This window comes from Heptranchias perlo, chromosome 9 (assembly GCF_035084215.1).
Source record: "Heptranchias perlo isolate sHepPer1 chromosome 9, sHepPer1.hap1, whole genome shotgun sequence".
Classification (NCBI taxonomy): domain Eukaryota; kingdom Metazoa; phylum Chordata; class Chondrichthyes; order Hexanchiformes; family Hexanchidae; genus Heptranchias; species Heptranchias perlo.
Genome location: NC_090333.1, coordinates 25,355,551 through 25,374,937, shown reverse-complemented (window position 1 = coordinate 25,374,937; position 19,387 = coordinate 25,355,551). Strand labels below are relative to the sequence as shown.

General features: G+C 42.3%; 1 protein-coding gene across 2 annotated transcripts in view; it reads right to left on the bottom strand.

Moving 5' to 3' along the window:
- Positions 1-19,387, bottom strand: part of LOC137325204 (CMP-N-acetylneuraminate-beta-1,4-galactoside alpha-2,3-sialyltransferase-like) — a 401,305-nt gene that overhangs the window by 7,925 nt on the left and 373,993 nt on the right. For both annotated transcript variants that reach the window (XM_067990038.1, XM_067990039.1), the window contains one exon: positions 15,967-16,113. In XM_067990038.1, coding sequence (XP_067846139.1) covers positions 15,967-16,113 — 147 coding nt within the window. The remainder of the gene's footprint in view (positions 1-15,966; positions 16,114-19,387) is intronic.

Sequence of the window (19,387 nt, the reverse complement as noted above, 5' to 3'; positions counted from 1 at the left end):
GGATGGTGAACACTAGCCACAGTGAGGAAAAGAGAAAAGTTCCATTCATAAAATTCTATAAGCAATGACACAGGACAAGCAATAGCTGTAAATCAATATATTAGTAGCTGTAACCCATAAACCATGGGTTAGAGTTTCCGCTAGATTATGCTGGTTTTATCAACGCAATCCGCCCAAAACAGCACAATAGGTTGCGGAAAATCAAGTGTAAGTTACACCAAGCATAAATCGAGTTTCCGCGATCTTTAACGCTGGTTCAAAAATCACTGTGCCCAAAGCTGGCCCCGTCCACAAATCTGGCCTTGCCCTCACAGCGAAATAATGAGGATGACGAGTTTCTGCCGATTGCACCGATTTGTGGCTGTTCGAGGAGGGTCTTCAAATTAAGCTAATTTTCTTAGGCGCACAGGCACTAGAAGGCACGTTTAAACATTTTTACACATTAAAAAATATTTAATCTACTTAGAAACTGATTAGTGTACACCAATAAAACTAGTAAATGGTTCAGTATAGTTTTTTAAAGCCATTTTCAGCTATTTAAAATCAGGTTCACACAGGTGGAGGACTTAAGAACATAAGAAATAGGAGCAGGAGTAGGTCAACGGCCCCTCGATCCTCCTCCGCCATTCAATAAGATCATGGCTGATCTTCGGCCTCAACTCCACTTTCCTGACTTATCCCCATATCCCTTGATGTCCAAAAATCTATCGATCTCAGCCTTGAATACACTCAACGACTCAGCATCCACAGCCCTCTGGGGTAGAGAATTCCAAAGATTCACAACCTTCTGAGTGAAGACATTTTTCCTCATCTCAGTCGTAAATGGCTAACCCCTTATCTTGAGACTATGACCCCACGTTCCCCTCCAAGTCATACACCATCCCCACTTAGAAATATATCACTGTTCCTTCATCGTCGCTGGGTCAAAATCCTGGAACTCCCTTCCTAACAGCACTGTGGGAGAACCTTTACCACACGGACTGCAGCGGTTCAAGAAGGCAGCTCACCACCACCTTCTCAAGGGCAATTAGGGATGGGCAATAAATGCCGGCCTCGCCAGCGGCGCCCACATCCCATGAACAAATAAAAAAAAAAGTTCCAGAATCTCCAGCCAGGGGAAACAGCCTCTCAGCATCTACCCTGTCATACCCTCCAAGAATTTTATACGTTTCAATGAGATCACCTCTCGTTCCTCTAAGCTCCAGAGAATATTGGTCCATTCTACTCAATCTCTCCTCATAGGACAACCCTCTCAGCCCAGGAATCAATCTCGTGTATCTTCGTTGCACCGCCTCAAAGGCAAGTATATCCTTCCTTAGGTAAGGGGACCAAAACTGTACACAGTACTCCAGGCGTGGTCTCACCAGAGCCCTATATAATTGCAGCAAGACCCCCTTACTCTTATACTCCAACCCACTTGCAATAAAGGCTAACATACCATTTGCCTTCCTAATTGCTTGCTGTACCTGCATGTTAACTTTGTGATTCATGTGCAAGGACACCCAAATCCCTCTGACTACCAATATGTCTTAGTCTCCCATGTTTTAAAAAATATTCTGCTTTTCTATTCTTCCTACCAAAGTGGATAATTTCATATTTCCCCACATTATACTCCATCTGCCACCTTCTCGCCCACTCACTGCCACCTTCTCGCCCACTCACATGGTCTATATCCCTTTGCAGTCTCTTTTGCGTCGTCCTCACAGCTTACTTTCCCACCTAGCTTTGTATCGTCTGCAAACTTGGATACTGTTTGGTCCCCTCATCTAAGTCACTGATATAGATTGCAAACAGCTGAGGCCCAAGCAATGATCCCTGCTGCACCCCATTAGTTACAGCCTGCCAATCTAAAAATGACACGTTTATTCCTACTCTCTGTTTTCTGTCGGTTAACCAATCCTCAATCCACGCCAATATATTACCCCCAATCCCATGAGCCCTAATCTTGTGTAACAACCTTTTGTGCAGCACCTTACCCAATGCCTTTTGAAAATCTAAATATATAACATCCACTGGTTCCCCTTTATCTACCCTGTTAGTTACACCCTCAAAAAACTCTTAATAGATTTGTCAAACACGATTTCCCTTTCATAAAACCGTGTTGACTCTGCCTAATCATATTATGGTTTTCTAAGTGCCCTGTAACTACATCCTTAATAATAGATTCTAGCATTTTCCCTACTACTGATGTCAGGCTAATTGGCCTATAGTTCCCTGTTTTCTCTCTCCCTCCTTTCTTGAATAGCGGGGTTATATTTGCTACCTTCCAATCCACGGAGACCGTTTTAGAATCTAGGGAATTCTGGAAGATCAAAACCAATGCATCCACTATCTCTGCAGCCACCTCTTTTAAAACCCAAGGATGTAGGCCATCAGGTCCAGGGAATTTGTCAGCTTTCAGTTCCATTAATTTCTCCAGTACTTTTTCTGTACTAATCGTAATTACTTTAAGTTCCTCACTCTCATTAGACCCTTGGTTCCTCACTATTTCCGGTATGTTTTTTGTGTCTTCGACTGTGAAGACAGATACAAAATATTTGTTTAACATCTTTGCCATTTCCTTATTCCCCATTATAATTTCTCCTGTCTCCACCTCTAAAGGACCCACATTTATTTTCGCCAATCTCTTCCTTTTTACATACTTGTAGAAGCTCTTACAATCTGTTTTTATATTTCTTGCCAATTTACTCTCATATTCAATTTTCTCCTTCTTTATCAATTTCTTGGTCATCCTTTGCTGATTTCTAAAACCCTCCCAACCCTCAGGCTTACTACTCTGCTTGGCAACATTGTAAGCCTCTTCTTTTAATCTAATAGTATCCTTAACTTCTCTAGTTAATCACGGTTAGATCATTTGTCCAATGGAGTTTTTATTCCTCAAGGGAATGTATATTTGCTGAGAATTATTTCTTCAAATACTGTCCATTGCTTACTTACAGTCATATCTTTTAATCTAATTTCCCAATCTACCGTAGCCAACTCGCCACTCATACCTATGTAATTGGCTTGTTTAAATTTGAGACCCTAGTTTCAGACTTAACTATATCACTCTCAAACTCAATATGAAATCCTATCATATTATGATCACTCTCCCCCAGAGGATCCTTAACTATAAGAGTACTAATTAATCCTGCCTCATTACACAATACTAGATCTAAAATAACCCGTTCTCTAGTTGGTTCCTTGACACATTGTTTTAGAAAACTGACTTGAATGCATTCCATGAACTCATCCTCCAAAATACTTTTGCCCCCACTTAGTTTGTCCAGTCTATATGAAGATTTAAATCCCCCATGATTATTTGCAGTACCATTGTTACATGCTCCTCTAATTTCCTGATTTATACGCTGTCCAACACTGTAACTACTGTTAGGGGGCCTATAAGCCACTCCCACCAGTGTTTTCTGCCTCTTGTTATTTCTTAGCTCCACCCATACTGATTGTACACCCTGATTTTCTGACCTAAGATCCTTTCTCACTACTGCCTTTATCTCATCCTTTATTATCAGGGCCACCCACCCTTCTCCTCACCCCATCCTTTTCCATTTTGCCTATCTTTTCTAAAAGTCAAGTACTCTGGAATATTTAGTTCCCAACCTTGGTCACCCTGCAACCATGCCTCAGTAATGGCTGCGAGATCAAACCAATTTATCTCTGTGCTATCAATTAACTATCTTGTTACGAATGCTTTGTGCTTTCAGATATAGCGCATTTAATTTTAACTTATACAATTAAAGAATCGTTAAAGCACAGAAGGAGGCTTTTTACTATTTTTCCCTGATGCGACCTTAATGCCCTATTACCTTTGTTAAACTCTCCATCCTTTCCATACATACTCTGTTTGTTTTTACTCAAATCGCCTCTCTGCTCTACAGCCTGGACTTGTCTCTTTAGGCTTATAAATTTACCCTTACTTGAACGCCTCCCCCCCCTTATTAGTTTACAGCCCTATCCCTTAGTGGACTAGACACTCTTATTAAAAATGCTTATATTTTGTGATAAACCCATTGTGATAAACCCTTTTTCAACTGTACCAGGTTATCACTCTTAAATACATCAATGAATATTTCTTAACGCAAAGAAAAAAAAAAATCAACGATTACGTTCTATTACGCTGAGTGTTTGCGCTGGATCATGGAAGATTTTACATTTGTGATTATGCGAATGGTTTTTAGTGGAAACTTGATCTGTAACCTAACTAGTGCAATTTCAATCGTAATTTGCACCCAATTTGCTGATTGCGCCCAAAGCAGAAACTCTAACCTCTGGGCTTAGTTTAATATCCACTATTCTGATGCGAGTAGCCTGGATGTGGCTATGTTTAAGCTGTTTCTATAGACCGTGGACAAAGTTAATGAAATGGAGAAAGGACCTGGGGTTAATATTCTCAAAATATTATTCTGAAGAAATTCAAAAGGGATATTTATTTATTTCACTTAACCTAGAAAATGATCAATATTTTTGGAATCATTGAATAATCCACCCATCAAATCAACTGCAATATTCTCCTTCAAAGTGACCACAGGTTCGTACGTAAAAATGTATTTATTTTCTGTGACGTGGTTACAAGTGATTGACTGGAGGAGGATAGGGTGAACCACAGCTCACAGGGTACAGTTACAGCCTTGGAGTTTCTGACCTGCAGGGAGTCTAAGAGTGATGGTCACAGTAACTGTAATATACTCTCTGAACGAGGTACATCAAAGAGTTTCAAAGCTGGAGCTGAAACTAAAAAGAATGACGATTTAGCATTCTCTAAGCACCTGTTTGCTCTATTGGGTTATAAAGGTTCCTCATACAAGTCTGTTTTGTTTTTATGTTACTGTCTTTGATTTAAGATTACAGTAATGTAGGCAGTTCAAAGAAAGAATACTATGAACCTCCAAAACCCTTTCAAGTGGTTGTTGCCCCTCCGTTTTGGGTCTTTTAGACTTTTGTATTTAACTCTTCAACTATTGCAGCTTTTAAATAAGTGCTTAGTTCCTAACATGTTACAAAATGGATAGTAACGGGAATTTCAAAAAACTAGATATCATTGTAAATTTAGAGGAATGCAAATTAATATATTTATGACTAGCCAGGTTAATGGCTACATTTTTTATTTATATTAAAAAAAATACTGTTGCAGTTTCTCTGCTTTGAGGCAGCGAGAGAGACAAGGAAATAGGTTTGTCTGTCCACCAACCTATGGAACTAGCACTATAGAGAATTTTGAAATTTTGCATAAATGAGTATATGAGATAATTTGATAAATAGTATAAACTAGCATAATGTAGCCAGCATGAATTTTTGTAAGGTACGTTGCAGTTAAGTTTTTAAAAATTGTTTGCACAAATTAAAGGCGGAGCTATAAGGTCAAAACTGTGCGCTGAGCCTCCAGTATTTGGTGCCCTGTACTAGTAAGGGGAGCTGTCATCCAAATGTAGGTCATTCCCCTTAGTAAATAAAAAAATTACACAGTTGAGTCACCACACTGTTCTTGCATGTACTTTATAGAGGTTGGCCCAACAATGATATTAGCAAAGACCTAGTAAGAGGTCAACTGCTTCCCTTCTCACCTAAGAAATGGTTCATGCCACAGAGATGGCCTAAAGAAAGGGGAGAAAATAAAATCTGAAAATAAAGAGCAAAAAATGTGAAGGTGAGGATTATGTTGGTTAAGTGAGTGGGCAAGAACATGGCAGATGGAATATAATGTGGAAAAATGTGAAGTTATCCACTTTGGTAAGAAAAACAGAAATGCAGAGTATTTTTTAAATGGTGAGAAATTGGGAAATGTTAATGTTCAAAGAGACCTGGGTGTCCTTATACATGAGTCACTGAAAGCTAACATGCAGATGCAGCAAGCAATTAGGAAGGCAAATGGTATGTTGGTCTTTATTACAAGAGGATTTGAATAGAGGAGTAAAGATGTCTTACTGCAATTATATAGGGCCTTGGTGAGACCGCACCTGGAGTCTTGTGTACAATTCTGGTCTCCTTACCTAAGAAAGGATATACTTGCCATAGAGGGAGTGCAACGAAGGTTCACCTGACTGATTCCTGGGATGGCAAGACTGTCGTATGAGAAGAGATTGAGTAGACTAGACCTGTATTCTCTGGAATTTAGAAGAACAAGAGGTGATCTCATTGAAACATACAAAATTCTTACAGGGCTCGACAGGGTAGATGCAGGGAGGATGTTTCCCCTGGCTGGGGAGTCTAGAACCAGGGGTCACAGTCACAGAATAACGGGTAGGCCATTTAGGACTGAGATGAGGAGAAATTTCTTCACTCAGAAGGTGGTGAATCTTTGGAATTCTCTACCCCAGAGGGCTGTGGTGGCTCAGTCATTGAGTACATTCAAAACAGAGATTGATAGATTTCTAAATATTAAAGGCATCAAGGGATATGGGGATAGTGCAGGAAAATGGCGTTGAAGTAGAAGATCAGCCATGATCTTGTTGAATGGCGGAGCAGGCTCAAGGGGCCGGATGGCTTACTCGTGCTCCTATTTCTTATATTCTTACGTTCTAAGTGATAGACTACGTTCCTGATGCCTAACAGAATAGACCCAAAAGTGTCAGCATGGCTCAGTTGGTAGTACTCTCCTCTCTGAGTCTGAAGGTTGTAGTTTCAAACCCCATTCCAGGTCTCAAGCATATATTCTAGGCTGACACTACAGTGCATTATTAGAGGTACTATGATTCAGATAAGACGTTAAACCGAGGCTAGATCTGCTTGTCCTGGTGGTCTAGGCGGATGTTAAGAGCAGAGATTTCTCCCCAGCATCCTGGAGATCAATCCGAGCTCAACTAATACCACTAAAAACAGATTCATTGGTCTTTCATATCATTGCTATTTATGCGATCTTACTGTGGGCCAAATGGCTGCCCCATTGGCCTACATAACAAAAGCACTTAAAAAATGTCTAAGAAATGTGATAAAATGCTACGTGAAAGCAAATCTTTTTTTTTCTATGCAGTTGCCACATTTTTGGCTTTTTCATTACAACTACTCCCAACACTATTAATCAATTTTAGCAATCACTTTGCTTTTAACAGCAAAATCTAATAGTACAATCATACAACTTCATTCCTATAACCCACACATTAAGAGGAATTACCCCATGCTGGTGATTCCCAAGGTTCCTATTCCTCAGCATTCATTGTTTGTGTATTTGTGCTAACTGAGATGAGGGAAGACCATGATGCGGCACAGAAGAGCATCAAGCTCGTTCACGTCATGCAAACTATGGGTCATGTGTAAATCAAAGCTCCTCTTGGATTACTCTTACACTATACCATCATGTTATATGCAGTGTCTAGATCAAGTATTTCCAGGTTAGATTCATCGTAGATCACAGCTCCCCCATGTGCTGCCTGGCAATGCTCTTTCGCTTTATAAGCAATGTCAGCATCAAACGCTCCAGGTTAGAGGCCGCCTCTACACACATATATGTGCGTATATATGCAATCATTATGAAGTAAGCCGACTCAATTAAGTTTCTACACTTGAAATGTTAACTTATCTATTCTCTTTAAGGGTGTGCTGTGCATTTCCAACATTTTCCATTTTTTCCAGACTTCCAGTATTTGGGCATTTTTGTCTTTTCACCTTCACCTCATGCCCTGTATCTGCATCAAGAACTTCCAGATCATAATATAGCAAGGCTCAGGCATAATAATTTGCCCCTGCATTACTATTACAAAATGCTTCCACTACATACCCAGTACTAATGCCAAAGGGCAAGTATAATTAGGGTAAAAATGCACAGCTTCTCCTACACTGCCCTGGTAATACACCTGAACCCTATTTCTTCAGATGAACATTCCCTACTACATCAGAATTTCTCATACTAGCCTTTCAGAACAGGAATAAATTCTAAAGTCATTTCCAAATCTGAACAAAGCAAATTATAAATACAATAATAAATTTTAAATAATTAATAAGTAAAAATTGGTGAAAAGTAAATTTAATAAAGTATCAGAAAGAACCGTCACATAAATGGTGATAAATTTCTGGAACAATCTGCCAGACAGGGTACTAAGGACACGAACTACAGGGGCATTCAAAATGCATTTGGATACCAGGTTGGGAGAGTCAGAGTACAAGAGAGACAGTCATTGGTGAGCTGAACTGTCTTTTGTCATCCTTGACATTTCATATGTATGCTCTTATGTAATTGAGAACTTTTCAGATATATCAGATTTAGCTCAGTTCAGATTAATTTGGACATTGGTAGTCTTGTATGTCCATTGTTGTATAGTGTATTGTGAAAGGCACCAAAAATCATTAAAAAAGCAAAGAAATTCCATGTCTTAAGTTAGAAACCTACTTTATATTTGGGGCAGAGGGAAAGTCAAAATACTGAAGTAAAGCCACGTGGGACCTGTGAACTAATTTGAAATACTGCAGTACTAGATTTTGCCACTGTAGGAATCTGTGATATTACTGAAGCCATATTGAGGCAGAAATCCAACGCAAAATTATAGTACCACGCATGCCTTCATGTAATGCTTTTAAATTTGAATAATTTGAAATTGTCAAGTCCAGCACCAGTATATCCAAAAATCTCATTATAATCTAAAATCTGGTATCACAGATCAATACCTCAAAATTTAAAGATAACAAAGTGTAAATACTGTGAATAACTTGTGCTTGCTGTAGATGTGGCCAAGACAGCTATTCCCGCACCTGAAAAGTCTATTTTAAAATATTCATACAGTTCTGTTAACAAAAATGGAGCTAGCAAAATTGATCCGAAAACAAACCAACACGTTTACTCTAATGGAACAAAGCTGGTGTGCTGTCTAACTAAACAAATGGAAGATTAACAGGGGTTCCATGAAGCAATCTATTTTTGCTTAGCGATTTATTTTATTCCCTATATTCTCTTTCTCCGGACTCCAATTCTTTTTTTATTATTCATTCATGGGATGTGGGCGTCGCTGGCAAGGCCAGCATTTATTAGCCATCCCTAACTGCCCTTGAGAAGGTGGTGGTGAGCCGCCTTTTTGAACCGCTGCAGTCCATGTGGTGAAGGTTCTCCCACAGTGCTGTTAGGAAGGGAGTTCCAGGATTTTGATCCAGCAACGATGAAGGAACGGCGATATATTTCCAAGTCGGGATGGTGTGTGACTTGGAGGGGAATGTGCAGGTAGTGTTGTTCCCATGTGTCTGCTGCTCTTGTCCTTCTAGGTGGTAGAGGTGGTGGGTTTGGGAGGTGCTGTTGAAGAAGCCTTGGCGAGTTGCTGCAGTGCATCCTGTGGATGGTACACACTGCAGCCACAGTGCACCGGTGGTGAAGAGAGTGAATGTTTAGGGTGGGGGAAGGGGTACCAATCAAGTGGCAATTCAAAATGCATGCCCCAGCTAAGAGGACAGGATGAGCTCAACTAATTGTATAACTTTTACATTTGTGAGAATACCCTCCCCTCCTAAAAACACAGCCATCCCAGGGCTGCAGAACATGAACTCCCAATCTTACCCCAAGGTCTTCTCATTGCAGGGAGCTGAGGGAGACAATATTGTTAAAGCAATAGGGAAGTGAAAAGCATGCTCCTAGAGGAAAGGACAAGCTGATTGGATTAAAAAGAAATTCCATAATGGGTTAATATTTTTTCTATTAAAAAAATGTATACTGAACTACCTTTCTAGTGATAACAAAGTACAAATTGGCCACTTCTTTACAAATTAAATCGACACAGTGAAGTGGAATACAAGTTGTTACTTGACCTTTACAACTGGACCCATGTCCATGCATGATCCCATGGGATTGACCAGTTTTCACACCTCATTAATATAAATGACGGGGAAACCATATCCCTCCCACCGTGGGGAGCATCTTGCCAACTCACAGGAAAACAATTACAAATGTATTAATAATTGATTTCAGCTGCCAGGTGGCTTTTGTGCCATCAAATTAAAAAAACAACTAGAACACGTGTTGGAGAGAAAGGGTTTGATGTGACTTCTGGGTATCAGGTAACATCATTCGTTGAACAACCAGGTAACTTGGACTCCTTCCAGCTCCTACTGCACAGCAATCTATCGTGTGTGTATGAACATTAAGTTAATGGTTGACTATAAACAGCGAATTCCTAGTCAGTCTGGAATAATTCCAATTTTGTGGATTAGTAGGAGCCTTATCAGCTGATAGGATTTCATCATGTTATTTTAGGATACATTGGATAGTCCCAGAATTTGGACAATGCATTGAACCTTTCAGGGTGAACAGCCTGATTCTGGGTTAACCCTTTCACAACAACAGCATTCATTCTGCTTCACAAGAAATCAAAATCTTGGAAATACTAATTAGCAGTAAAGTAATATGAAAATATTTATTAATATACGAATGGTAAATAACTTACATATAGGGCTCGATTTTCGGAGGTCCGAGCGGGTGCATTCGTGGCGGGGGGGCTCCGAAAATTGGGGATTCCTGGGGCGGGTCTGGAGCCCGGCTCCAACCCGCCCACGTCCGGATTCCCCAATGATGCGCTTAGATGCGCGTGCAGCCCCCGCATGTGGACTCCCATCGGTAATTAAAGCCGGCGGGATCCCACTTAAATCAATTAATTTGATACTTCAGGTCGTTACGAGACCTGATTTGGAGGGTATTTTAGGAAGGGTGGGACTTTCAGGTCAACTGAGCGTGTTTCCCGTACTGGGGGAAACACTCCCAGTTGAAATGGACGTGTTGCAGCCACCAGCCGATGGCAGCTGCAAAGGTCCATTTGATAGGTGGTGGGGGGAGACCCTCACTCATTGCAGGAGGCCACTCTGTCACTTTGGACAAAGTTTGGCCTGCACCACTCTCCTCCCAACACAAAAAAATCACAAACTTGCAGACACATTTACCTACCTTGCGCACCCTCTCAAACATACATCTTCCAGATGGGGGCCGCCATAGTGGCAGTCATGACCTCCTCGGAGGATGAACAGCATCACCAGCCTTGCAGTCCACCTCTGACACGTGGAGCTCCACAACACATTGCTGTGACACATCCACCTGCACAGAAGGAGGGAGGGCAACCGCAGAGAGAGATGCGTTGCAGAAAGCATTACCCTCGCCACAGGGTCTACAGACCGAGGCTCAGCTTCCTGGACCTCTCTGAGGAGCAGTGCACATGGAGGCTCAGAGTCACTCGACATGTAGTCGTGGACATCTGCAGCCTCCTTGATGCCAAGCTGCACCCGGCTGGCCCGAGCACCATCTTCTTACCTGTCTCTGTAAAAGTCACCACCGCCCTCAACAACTTCTCCTCCACATCCTTCCAGGGTGCCACCGAGGACATCGCTGGCGTCTCTCAGTCGTCTGCACAAAAGAGCCCTGCAAATACACCAGCACCCTCTCTGCAGTGACACAATGGGTGGCATCAGTTGTGGGTCTTCATGGTGATCCTCAGGAAAGGGCATTATTGCACAAACCAGACAAGATTTGCAAAGACGTGGCAGTAGTGGCGATAACAAATTTTAATGATTTTTTTGCAAAACAAACAAAAGTAAATCAAAAACATGACACTTTGTCTTACACCCTTGTGCATCCCCTTTGTGCTCACAAAACCTTCACCTTACGTTTACGGGAACCCCTACGTGGTGCTACCCCTGTGGCGTCAGCAGAGGTAGTGGCAGGTTGCTCTTGTCCATGCCCTGACCGATGAGATGCTTTGCGCGGATGCCCTCTGGGTTTCGGTGCCCGTGAGGGCCCCTCCAAAGACTGCTCCACCTGCAACTGTGCAGGGGCACACTCGGCCACCTCGAGAGGGGGCAGCATTGAGGGTACTGGTTGAGAGGGGGGCAACGGGTGAGACGTGGGAGTGCTTTGAGTGGCGTCCCCACTTCTATGTCCCCTTTCACCATCATCCCTCTCCTGGCCCAGGCCCACATCACTCCTTCCACCCTGCTGGACGACAGTTTGGACGACTTGTGTGAAGCCTTGGAAGGCCAGTTGTAAGGTATCTGTCAGCCTGTTTAAGGCGGCAGAATGTTGCTCACCTTGAATCCGAACGGCCGTTGTCAGGGGCTGAATGGACTCATTGTTGAGCCGTGCTTGAAGCTCGATGGAGGCTAGCCTTTCCTCCATCGCAGACATTCCCGCACCTACCCGCGACACTATCTCAGAGATGCCTTCACGTCCCTGTGACACTATCTCGGAGATGCCCTCCTGCACTTGTGCCACCATTCCCCTCATGCAGGAGTTGGACTCCTCCATCCTCTGCGCGATTGTGGAGAGTGCGCGTGGCAACTGTTCCAGTACCTCGACAATGTGCTGCTGGCCCTCGATGATCTCCTTTTCATGGCTGGCCCCCAGGGTTCAGCATCTGGGTCCAGCTGAGCAGAGCCTGGAGAAGAGTGCTTCCACCGACGCGGACTCTCCACGGCTGCCCCTGCCACCAGGGTCTGCTCGTGCTCACAGGTGCGGGGTGACTCACCATGTGCAAGCACGACTAAGTGAGGACGGGGACCCATCGAGGTGTGTGTATCTGCGCTGGTGGATGGCTGGCTCAGATATGACGATGCACCCTCAGAGGCCGGCAGGCCCTCTGAGGAATCGCCCTCCACCATCACGGCGCTCGCAGATGGCCCTGCAAGAGAACAGAAAGCAATATTAAGCATGTGGACTGATGTTGAGGTGCTGCAGATGCCAAGTGATGCTAAGATCATTTGTTATCATGAGTGCTGAGTGTTAGATTTCTGTCACCAGCCGCTTGTGCATTCCCAGTCTCGGTGTCCGCCACGGACAGGCACTCCAGCGTCCGGCTTATTTCGAGTGCCTGCTGCTCCGCATCTGTTAAGACCACCTGGTGTGGCGGGCCCCTCCGGTCCATGCCCTCTCCCGGGCATTCTGGCATCTCTTCTCCTATCAAGGCAAAACACAAAGGCGTGAGTGAGTGATGGTTGCATGGTGACCTGCTGCATGCATTGGTGTGGGTGGGGGTGAGTGTGAGGGAGATGCATGGGAGGATGCGTGTGAGACATAGCCATGAGATTGTATGAGGATTGGGTTGCGTGGTAGTGTTCGAATGGGAACTGGGGCGGTGAGTAAGTGCAGGCAAGGTGAGAATGATGGTTGAATGGATGTGAGGAGTGATGCAAGAGCGTTGTGGTGGCAGTGCAGATGGAGTTGTGTGGTGGTGGAGGTGATGTGGAAGACGGAGTATGGGGGAATGTGTAACTCTACTCACTTTGGCTGACCTGGTTAGGTCATTAAAGTGCTTCCTGCATTGGACCCAGGTTTGGCACACATTGCTGCTGCTGCTGACCTCCTCGGCCAGCTCCAGCCAGGCCTTCTTGGTGGCGGTGGGAGGCCACCTCCTTCTCCTCACCCCATCGAGCAGCACCTGGAGTGAGGAGTCAAAGAACCTTGGAGCAGCCTTGCCTCTGGCCTGCTCCATTATCCAAAATTGGTTCTTTGCTGCAGGAGGAGCATTGGAGGACTGCCCCTTTAAATAGGGCTCCTCCTGCTGACAGCCTGTGATGTGGATGCACAGTGCGCCCGCTGCCCAGGTCTGGAACAGGAAACCCGGAAGCACGTGCAAGTACGTTCAATTAGGCTGCGATCGCGTGCGGAGCACCCCGAATTCACTGGGCGCGTTACTGACGCGCCCAGTCGACCCCCCACTACCAACCCGCCTCCCTCCTAATATCGGGCCCATAATCTCTCTGGGATAGTAAATATTCCACTAATACATACAAGTAAAACACAGTTAATATGTACAGTGACTATTCCAATAATCTATACAAATAATATGCATAGTATATTTAGTTTTTCAGTAAAACTCAGAGAATATAATTTTATTCAGTCAGGTATAGAGTTTCTATTTATTCACTGCAGTAATAATTAGAATGCTAGTCACAGAATTTGCTGTGCAACTGTGTGGAGAACAGGGTAATTTAGTTGGCAATGGCTAAAGCAGTCCCATAGACTCAATATACATTTATATTATATTCTTCAAATAGTCACATCAAAAAGGCAATTCAAAAGGATTTGAAGAAATTACATGGATGGGCTGAGGAATGACAGGTGAATTTAACATGGAATAAGTGCGAGGTACTGGACACTGGGACAGGAAACATAGGTAATAATAGATAGGTGTCTATTGACGAAGGTGTAAAAGAAAAAATATTCTGTGCACAACTAATCAGTTGCTGATCATTGAATGTTAAAAGTCAGACATAATATAGATGCAATCAGGTTAGTTAATGAAAATATAATTGCATGGATTAAAGAGAATATAAAATTAACAAGCCACAACTGAAACTAGAATAATTTTTCTTCTCCATAAAGAGTTGAAGACACGTGGAATAAAATCTCATCAAAACTGCTAATGCTGTATTGATTAACTCCATTAAAAAGGAGGTAGCTAAATAATTATTTAAAAACAGGACCGAAGGTTGTAAGGACAAATATAGACATGAACAAATATTCTATGGTTCTCAGCTGTTGGGACAATGTGAAATCTAACTGGACAGGGTAGAATTACGTAGGGTGCAATGCAAGATTTATGTCCCAATTTTTCATTCAATTGGCTCTGTGGGTTATGGAAGAATTTCAGGGTTTTCCTTCAGATTATAAATCTCTCTCAGGAGATTAAATAGGTAGAGGAGAATCCATGACTAAAACAAATTCTACATTATCTAGAGGAAGGAGTTGGGGGGGGGGGGGGAATCAACGTTCAAAATGACCGTTCCTCACTCCATAATTTTTTGTGCTCTTAAAATGCACATCTTTTCCTGATAAAGTTGTCATGTTTGACTTCTGCTAATGGAAGTTTTGAGTAATGATGTAAGAGTTAAGTAACTTAATGCAATTCGTGATATTAGCTCTTGGCCCTGTTTATCATATTGGGCCTTTATCTGAGGAATCTGGGTTTTACCATTATTGGTACAAGCAGTATCACTAATACTGATACATTCATACTATCTACTCGGTGATACTGAAATTTATTCTAATGTTGATAGAATCTGAAAGAAGAGAGAAAATACACCAAAGCAACTAAAAACAATTTTCTTTGAGCATATCACATTCCCTCCAATGAAAGCCAAGGATGATGTACAAATACTATGCCACCAGCACTGCCCTAGATAACTGTCAATGGGAAAAAGTTCTTATCCAACTAAACTTTTTCTCTGGTGAGTAATAAATTGTGCACAGTGTCTGATCAGCAAAATGAAACCCACAGCAGGGAATTTGCGTACCAAGAAAGTCCAGTCCAAACTGTGAAAAAGAGGAAGTCAAGAAAGGAGAATTACTTGATCTATACTCTCCTAGTTTCCCAGTCAACATTCCTCCCGATCAACATCATCAAAAATGGACCCAGCTGTTTATCAATTGGCTCCACATTTGTCTACCAAGCAACAGTGACCGCACTTCACATTGGCTGTGATGTACTTTGGGATGTCTTGGGGACATGATAAGGTGCTTTACAAACTCATATTACTTTTCCCTTAAAGCGATGAAGCAAGTTCACCCCAACACCAGCATTTCCTCCAAGACTATGAGCATCACAAATTCCTTTATGAATTATACTTTTAAGCTCATTGTATCTGGAGCTTTCCACTTGGTTCAATGAAGCACTGCACAGCACCTCCAGACTACCATTTGCCTACCACCCGTTCTCAGTGATTTGGCCAAGAACAGCATCTTGCAAAAGGCAAACATCATTACCAAGTTCATCAACTACAACTAAAACCCCACAATATATACTTAAATAAATACTAATCCCAGACGATATATGATGCATAGCAAATTTCAAAAGGGTTGAAAGCTCGCCTTAACTCACAAACTATTCTTGATTGGGACATTGATGGTAAGACTTAATAATGTGTCTCTGGCATATCTTGCTTATCCCAGGGGAGGGATTTTTGAAAGAAAAAAAAATCACCCACATTCGTGGCCCACCCAGCAAATGAAACAGGCATAGTTTATAATCGAAGTAATCCAGAGATCACCAACTTTATAAAGGGATTGAGATACCTTACCTCTTTGATAGCTGACATCTTAACACTCTCATAATAATGAAGAGGTGCATTTGGAGTGTTCATATCATAGCCAAACCCAGCCACTGCCACTTCATCACAGTTGTGTAGTGCCATTGTAATTGCCACTGTACCTAATGTTGGGATATTCTGTAAAGAAAAAATAAAATATGCAGAATTAAATACACAAAGCAAGGGAGTAAAACCTTGGGAAACTATTAATTGGGAAAAGTGGAATCTTTATTAATCTTGAGAATAAGCTACTATGAAACAGAATATCACACTTCTTGAACCATGGGGATTAGATGGGATGAGGTTTGGGGGAAGGGACACGACATGGTTTCAAATGTTTTTATTCTCCTCAAAAATAATACCTCCAGTACTATAAAAGAGTACATTTAGCTGTGCACGCATGAACTGCGAAAATTTGCTTAGGAAAGGTGACCTGGTATTATGGTATGGTGTGGTAGGACAGAGTTTGTGCATGTAATTCTCCATCTACTAAAAAATAGAGATCAGAGACTGTGCTAAGTTTCAGCCATGGCTCACTGTTAGCACTCTTGCCTCTGAGTCAGAAGGTCGTAGGTTCAAGTCCCAATCCAGAGAGGTGAGTAAATAATCTAGGCTGACACGTCAGGAGATGCCGTCTTTCAGGTGAGATGTTAAACCGAGGCCCTGTCTACCCTTTCTGGTGGATGTAAAAGATCCCATTTTAATATTCGAATAAGAGCAGGGGAGTTCTCCTGATATCCTGGCCAACATTTATCCCTCAACCAACATCATCAAAACAGATTATATGGTCGTTTATTTCATTGCTGTTTGTGGAACATTGCTGTGTGCAAATTGGCTGTCACATTTCCATACGTTACAACAGTGACTGCACCTCAGGAAAAAGTACTTAATTGGCTGTGAAGCACTTTGGAACATCCTGAGATTGTTAAAGACCACATATACATGTAAATTCTTTCTTCCAGCACGAAACTGCCCACAACTGTGACACTAATTGACTTAATTAGATGAGTAGTGTGGGAAACAAAGTAAATTCAACAATTCCACACTCCCAGCAGGAGACCATGCTCAGAGAATTGAAGGATCGGGAGGCCTGGATCTCGGGTTCACAAGGGGTGGTGATCGGGATGCTGACTGTGGTGAGTACTTACCTTTTTTTAAATTTAGGCGATGCTGCCTTGGGGCAAACCAGTGTTGCAGCAGAGACGTGAAGCAGGTGTTAGGCCCCTTATTTGCATATTCGACGGGCCTAATGCTTGCTTCAGACGTGGGTAAAGGACGCCTCATGTTTGTCCTTACCCTATAGGGCTGACAGCGCACTTCCAGTCGGACGTATGCGCGCATCTCCTGCCCTCCATTTTGGAGCCTTAGGCGGCCGCGTAGTGCCTGATAAAAGCAGCTTAATTTAATCCCTATGCTGTCAGTTGGAAAGTAGTCCCCCCTGACTTCTTATTCTAATGTTCATTGCGTTGCTATATCCTAATCTTAATTTAAGTCCATAGTTTCTTCCCTCATTATCTAACCAAAAAATATTAATAACAAAGAAAGCATTTTAAGTTACTAAATTAATAAGTCAATCTTTTCATACAGATGAACATGTTTCTATTCTTCGGCCTTGGGCAAAGAAGTGGAAGAGAATCAAACCAATCTTACTGGAAAGCATGAAACCTGTTACCTGATCATAAACATATGTTTAGTATTCTTCTATTCAGTTCTGAAAAGTTCAGTGTCACAGACAGAATCATTGATATCTGAACCCCTTGTAGCTGCACGTATGTTTGATATCTTGTAATAATCTCACTCTATTGATGTCTTATCATTTTCTCCCACACAGTAATGCATTAATGCATATTGATGTGTCTGACAAGACACTGATAACATATACCCTGAGCTCCTGTCATCCAATTCTCCAGGACTCGAAGAATTTCTTGGACTGCCAAGTCTCAAGATGTAATCAAAGGTAGGGTTACCATAGAAACAAGATTAGAAATGAGTGGCTTAGCTAATTTATTTATCTTTTTAAACTGAAAAACTCAATCATTCCCAGTCAAAACATGATTAGCAGCCAACCTTCAACTGTAATGAGAGACATGTACTCAAAGTCTGTGACAAGCATTAGAGATTTGATGGGATTGGAATGTGCCAATGAGCAGAATGGCCTAAAGCTCCAGTCTAACCTTTGGAGTTGTTCATCTCCTGCAGTTTAGAAAGCAGTCATTCACCACCACCACCGCTCTCACATCAATGTTGATCCTAGGACAAAGTCAGCTAGAGCCACGTGGCCATGACTCAAGGTGAACAATGATTTGTCAATTTTCCTTCACGGCAGAACCCACGGATGAAATCAATCTCTGTTAAGCTGCTACAGTGGATTAAGAATCTGTGAGGTACCATGTTACAATAACTTCTTTGATGTTATAAGAACGCTACTGGGACATTGTAACATAGTTGTTGCCTTCAGCATTTGTTTCAATATAAACTAAAGATGTGTTTTCTTTAACCTTTGATTTCAGTTTTTTTTACTACCTGTTTCAAGTCGTTCCAGCACACACAACATCCCCCTGAGAGCAATAGCAGTTGATCTGATAACAGGCCTCTGACAATGCTGCCATATAACCAACCGCAAAGTCAGATGTGTTAACATAATTTTCCTCCTATTTTCCTTCCCATCTTTGCTCTACACTCCTCCCATAGCAAAGACTAGAAATTAATGGCGGTAATTTTACAAATCCCCATTACTGGCGTGGACTCAAAAATCACTGTAATAATGTGCAGGAATTCAAGGGGCCAAACTACAGCATCATATTCTGATGCATGCTATTTTAGAGCACCACTATAATGTACTCCAGTGCTCAGTTCAAAGTATAAAACAATGTCACCCCTCCTCCTACTCTCAAGAGCTGGAGAGGCCGTACATGTGTGGCAGAAAGCAACCAAGGCTAGGCTGCCCTTGTAGCAACAGTCAAGATGCAGTAGCAGAAAGTCCCTCTGGGATGAACACCACTTCAGGCCCCAGTGGCTCCTGCTAGAAATTGGCAGCAGCCACTTCAGAACCTCTGCCACTGATGGGAGCACTGGGAAGTTGGAGACTAGCTTTGAAAGAACACACAATTTCACACAACTAGGGGGAGGCATAGTGACAAAAAAAAGTACACATTTTTCTGTTGATTAAAGAATTGTTAGTACTGATGTTATATGTGCAGATGGATTTGGGGTAAGGTGGGGGAATGCTGGGAGAATGAGTTGCAGCATGTTTTAACAATGGGAGCCTTTGTAGTTGTAGAGACCTAAATGCCAGTATGTAAATGATGTGATGCATTAGCCAAAGGGAACCTTGATGGCAGGACTGGTTTTGCAGTGAGCCCAGGTATTAGATAGGTGAAGGTATCCTGAAGATGGGCATTAGGTGCTTGCT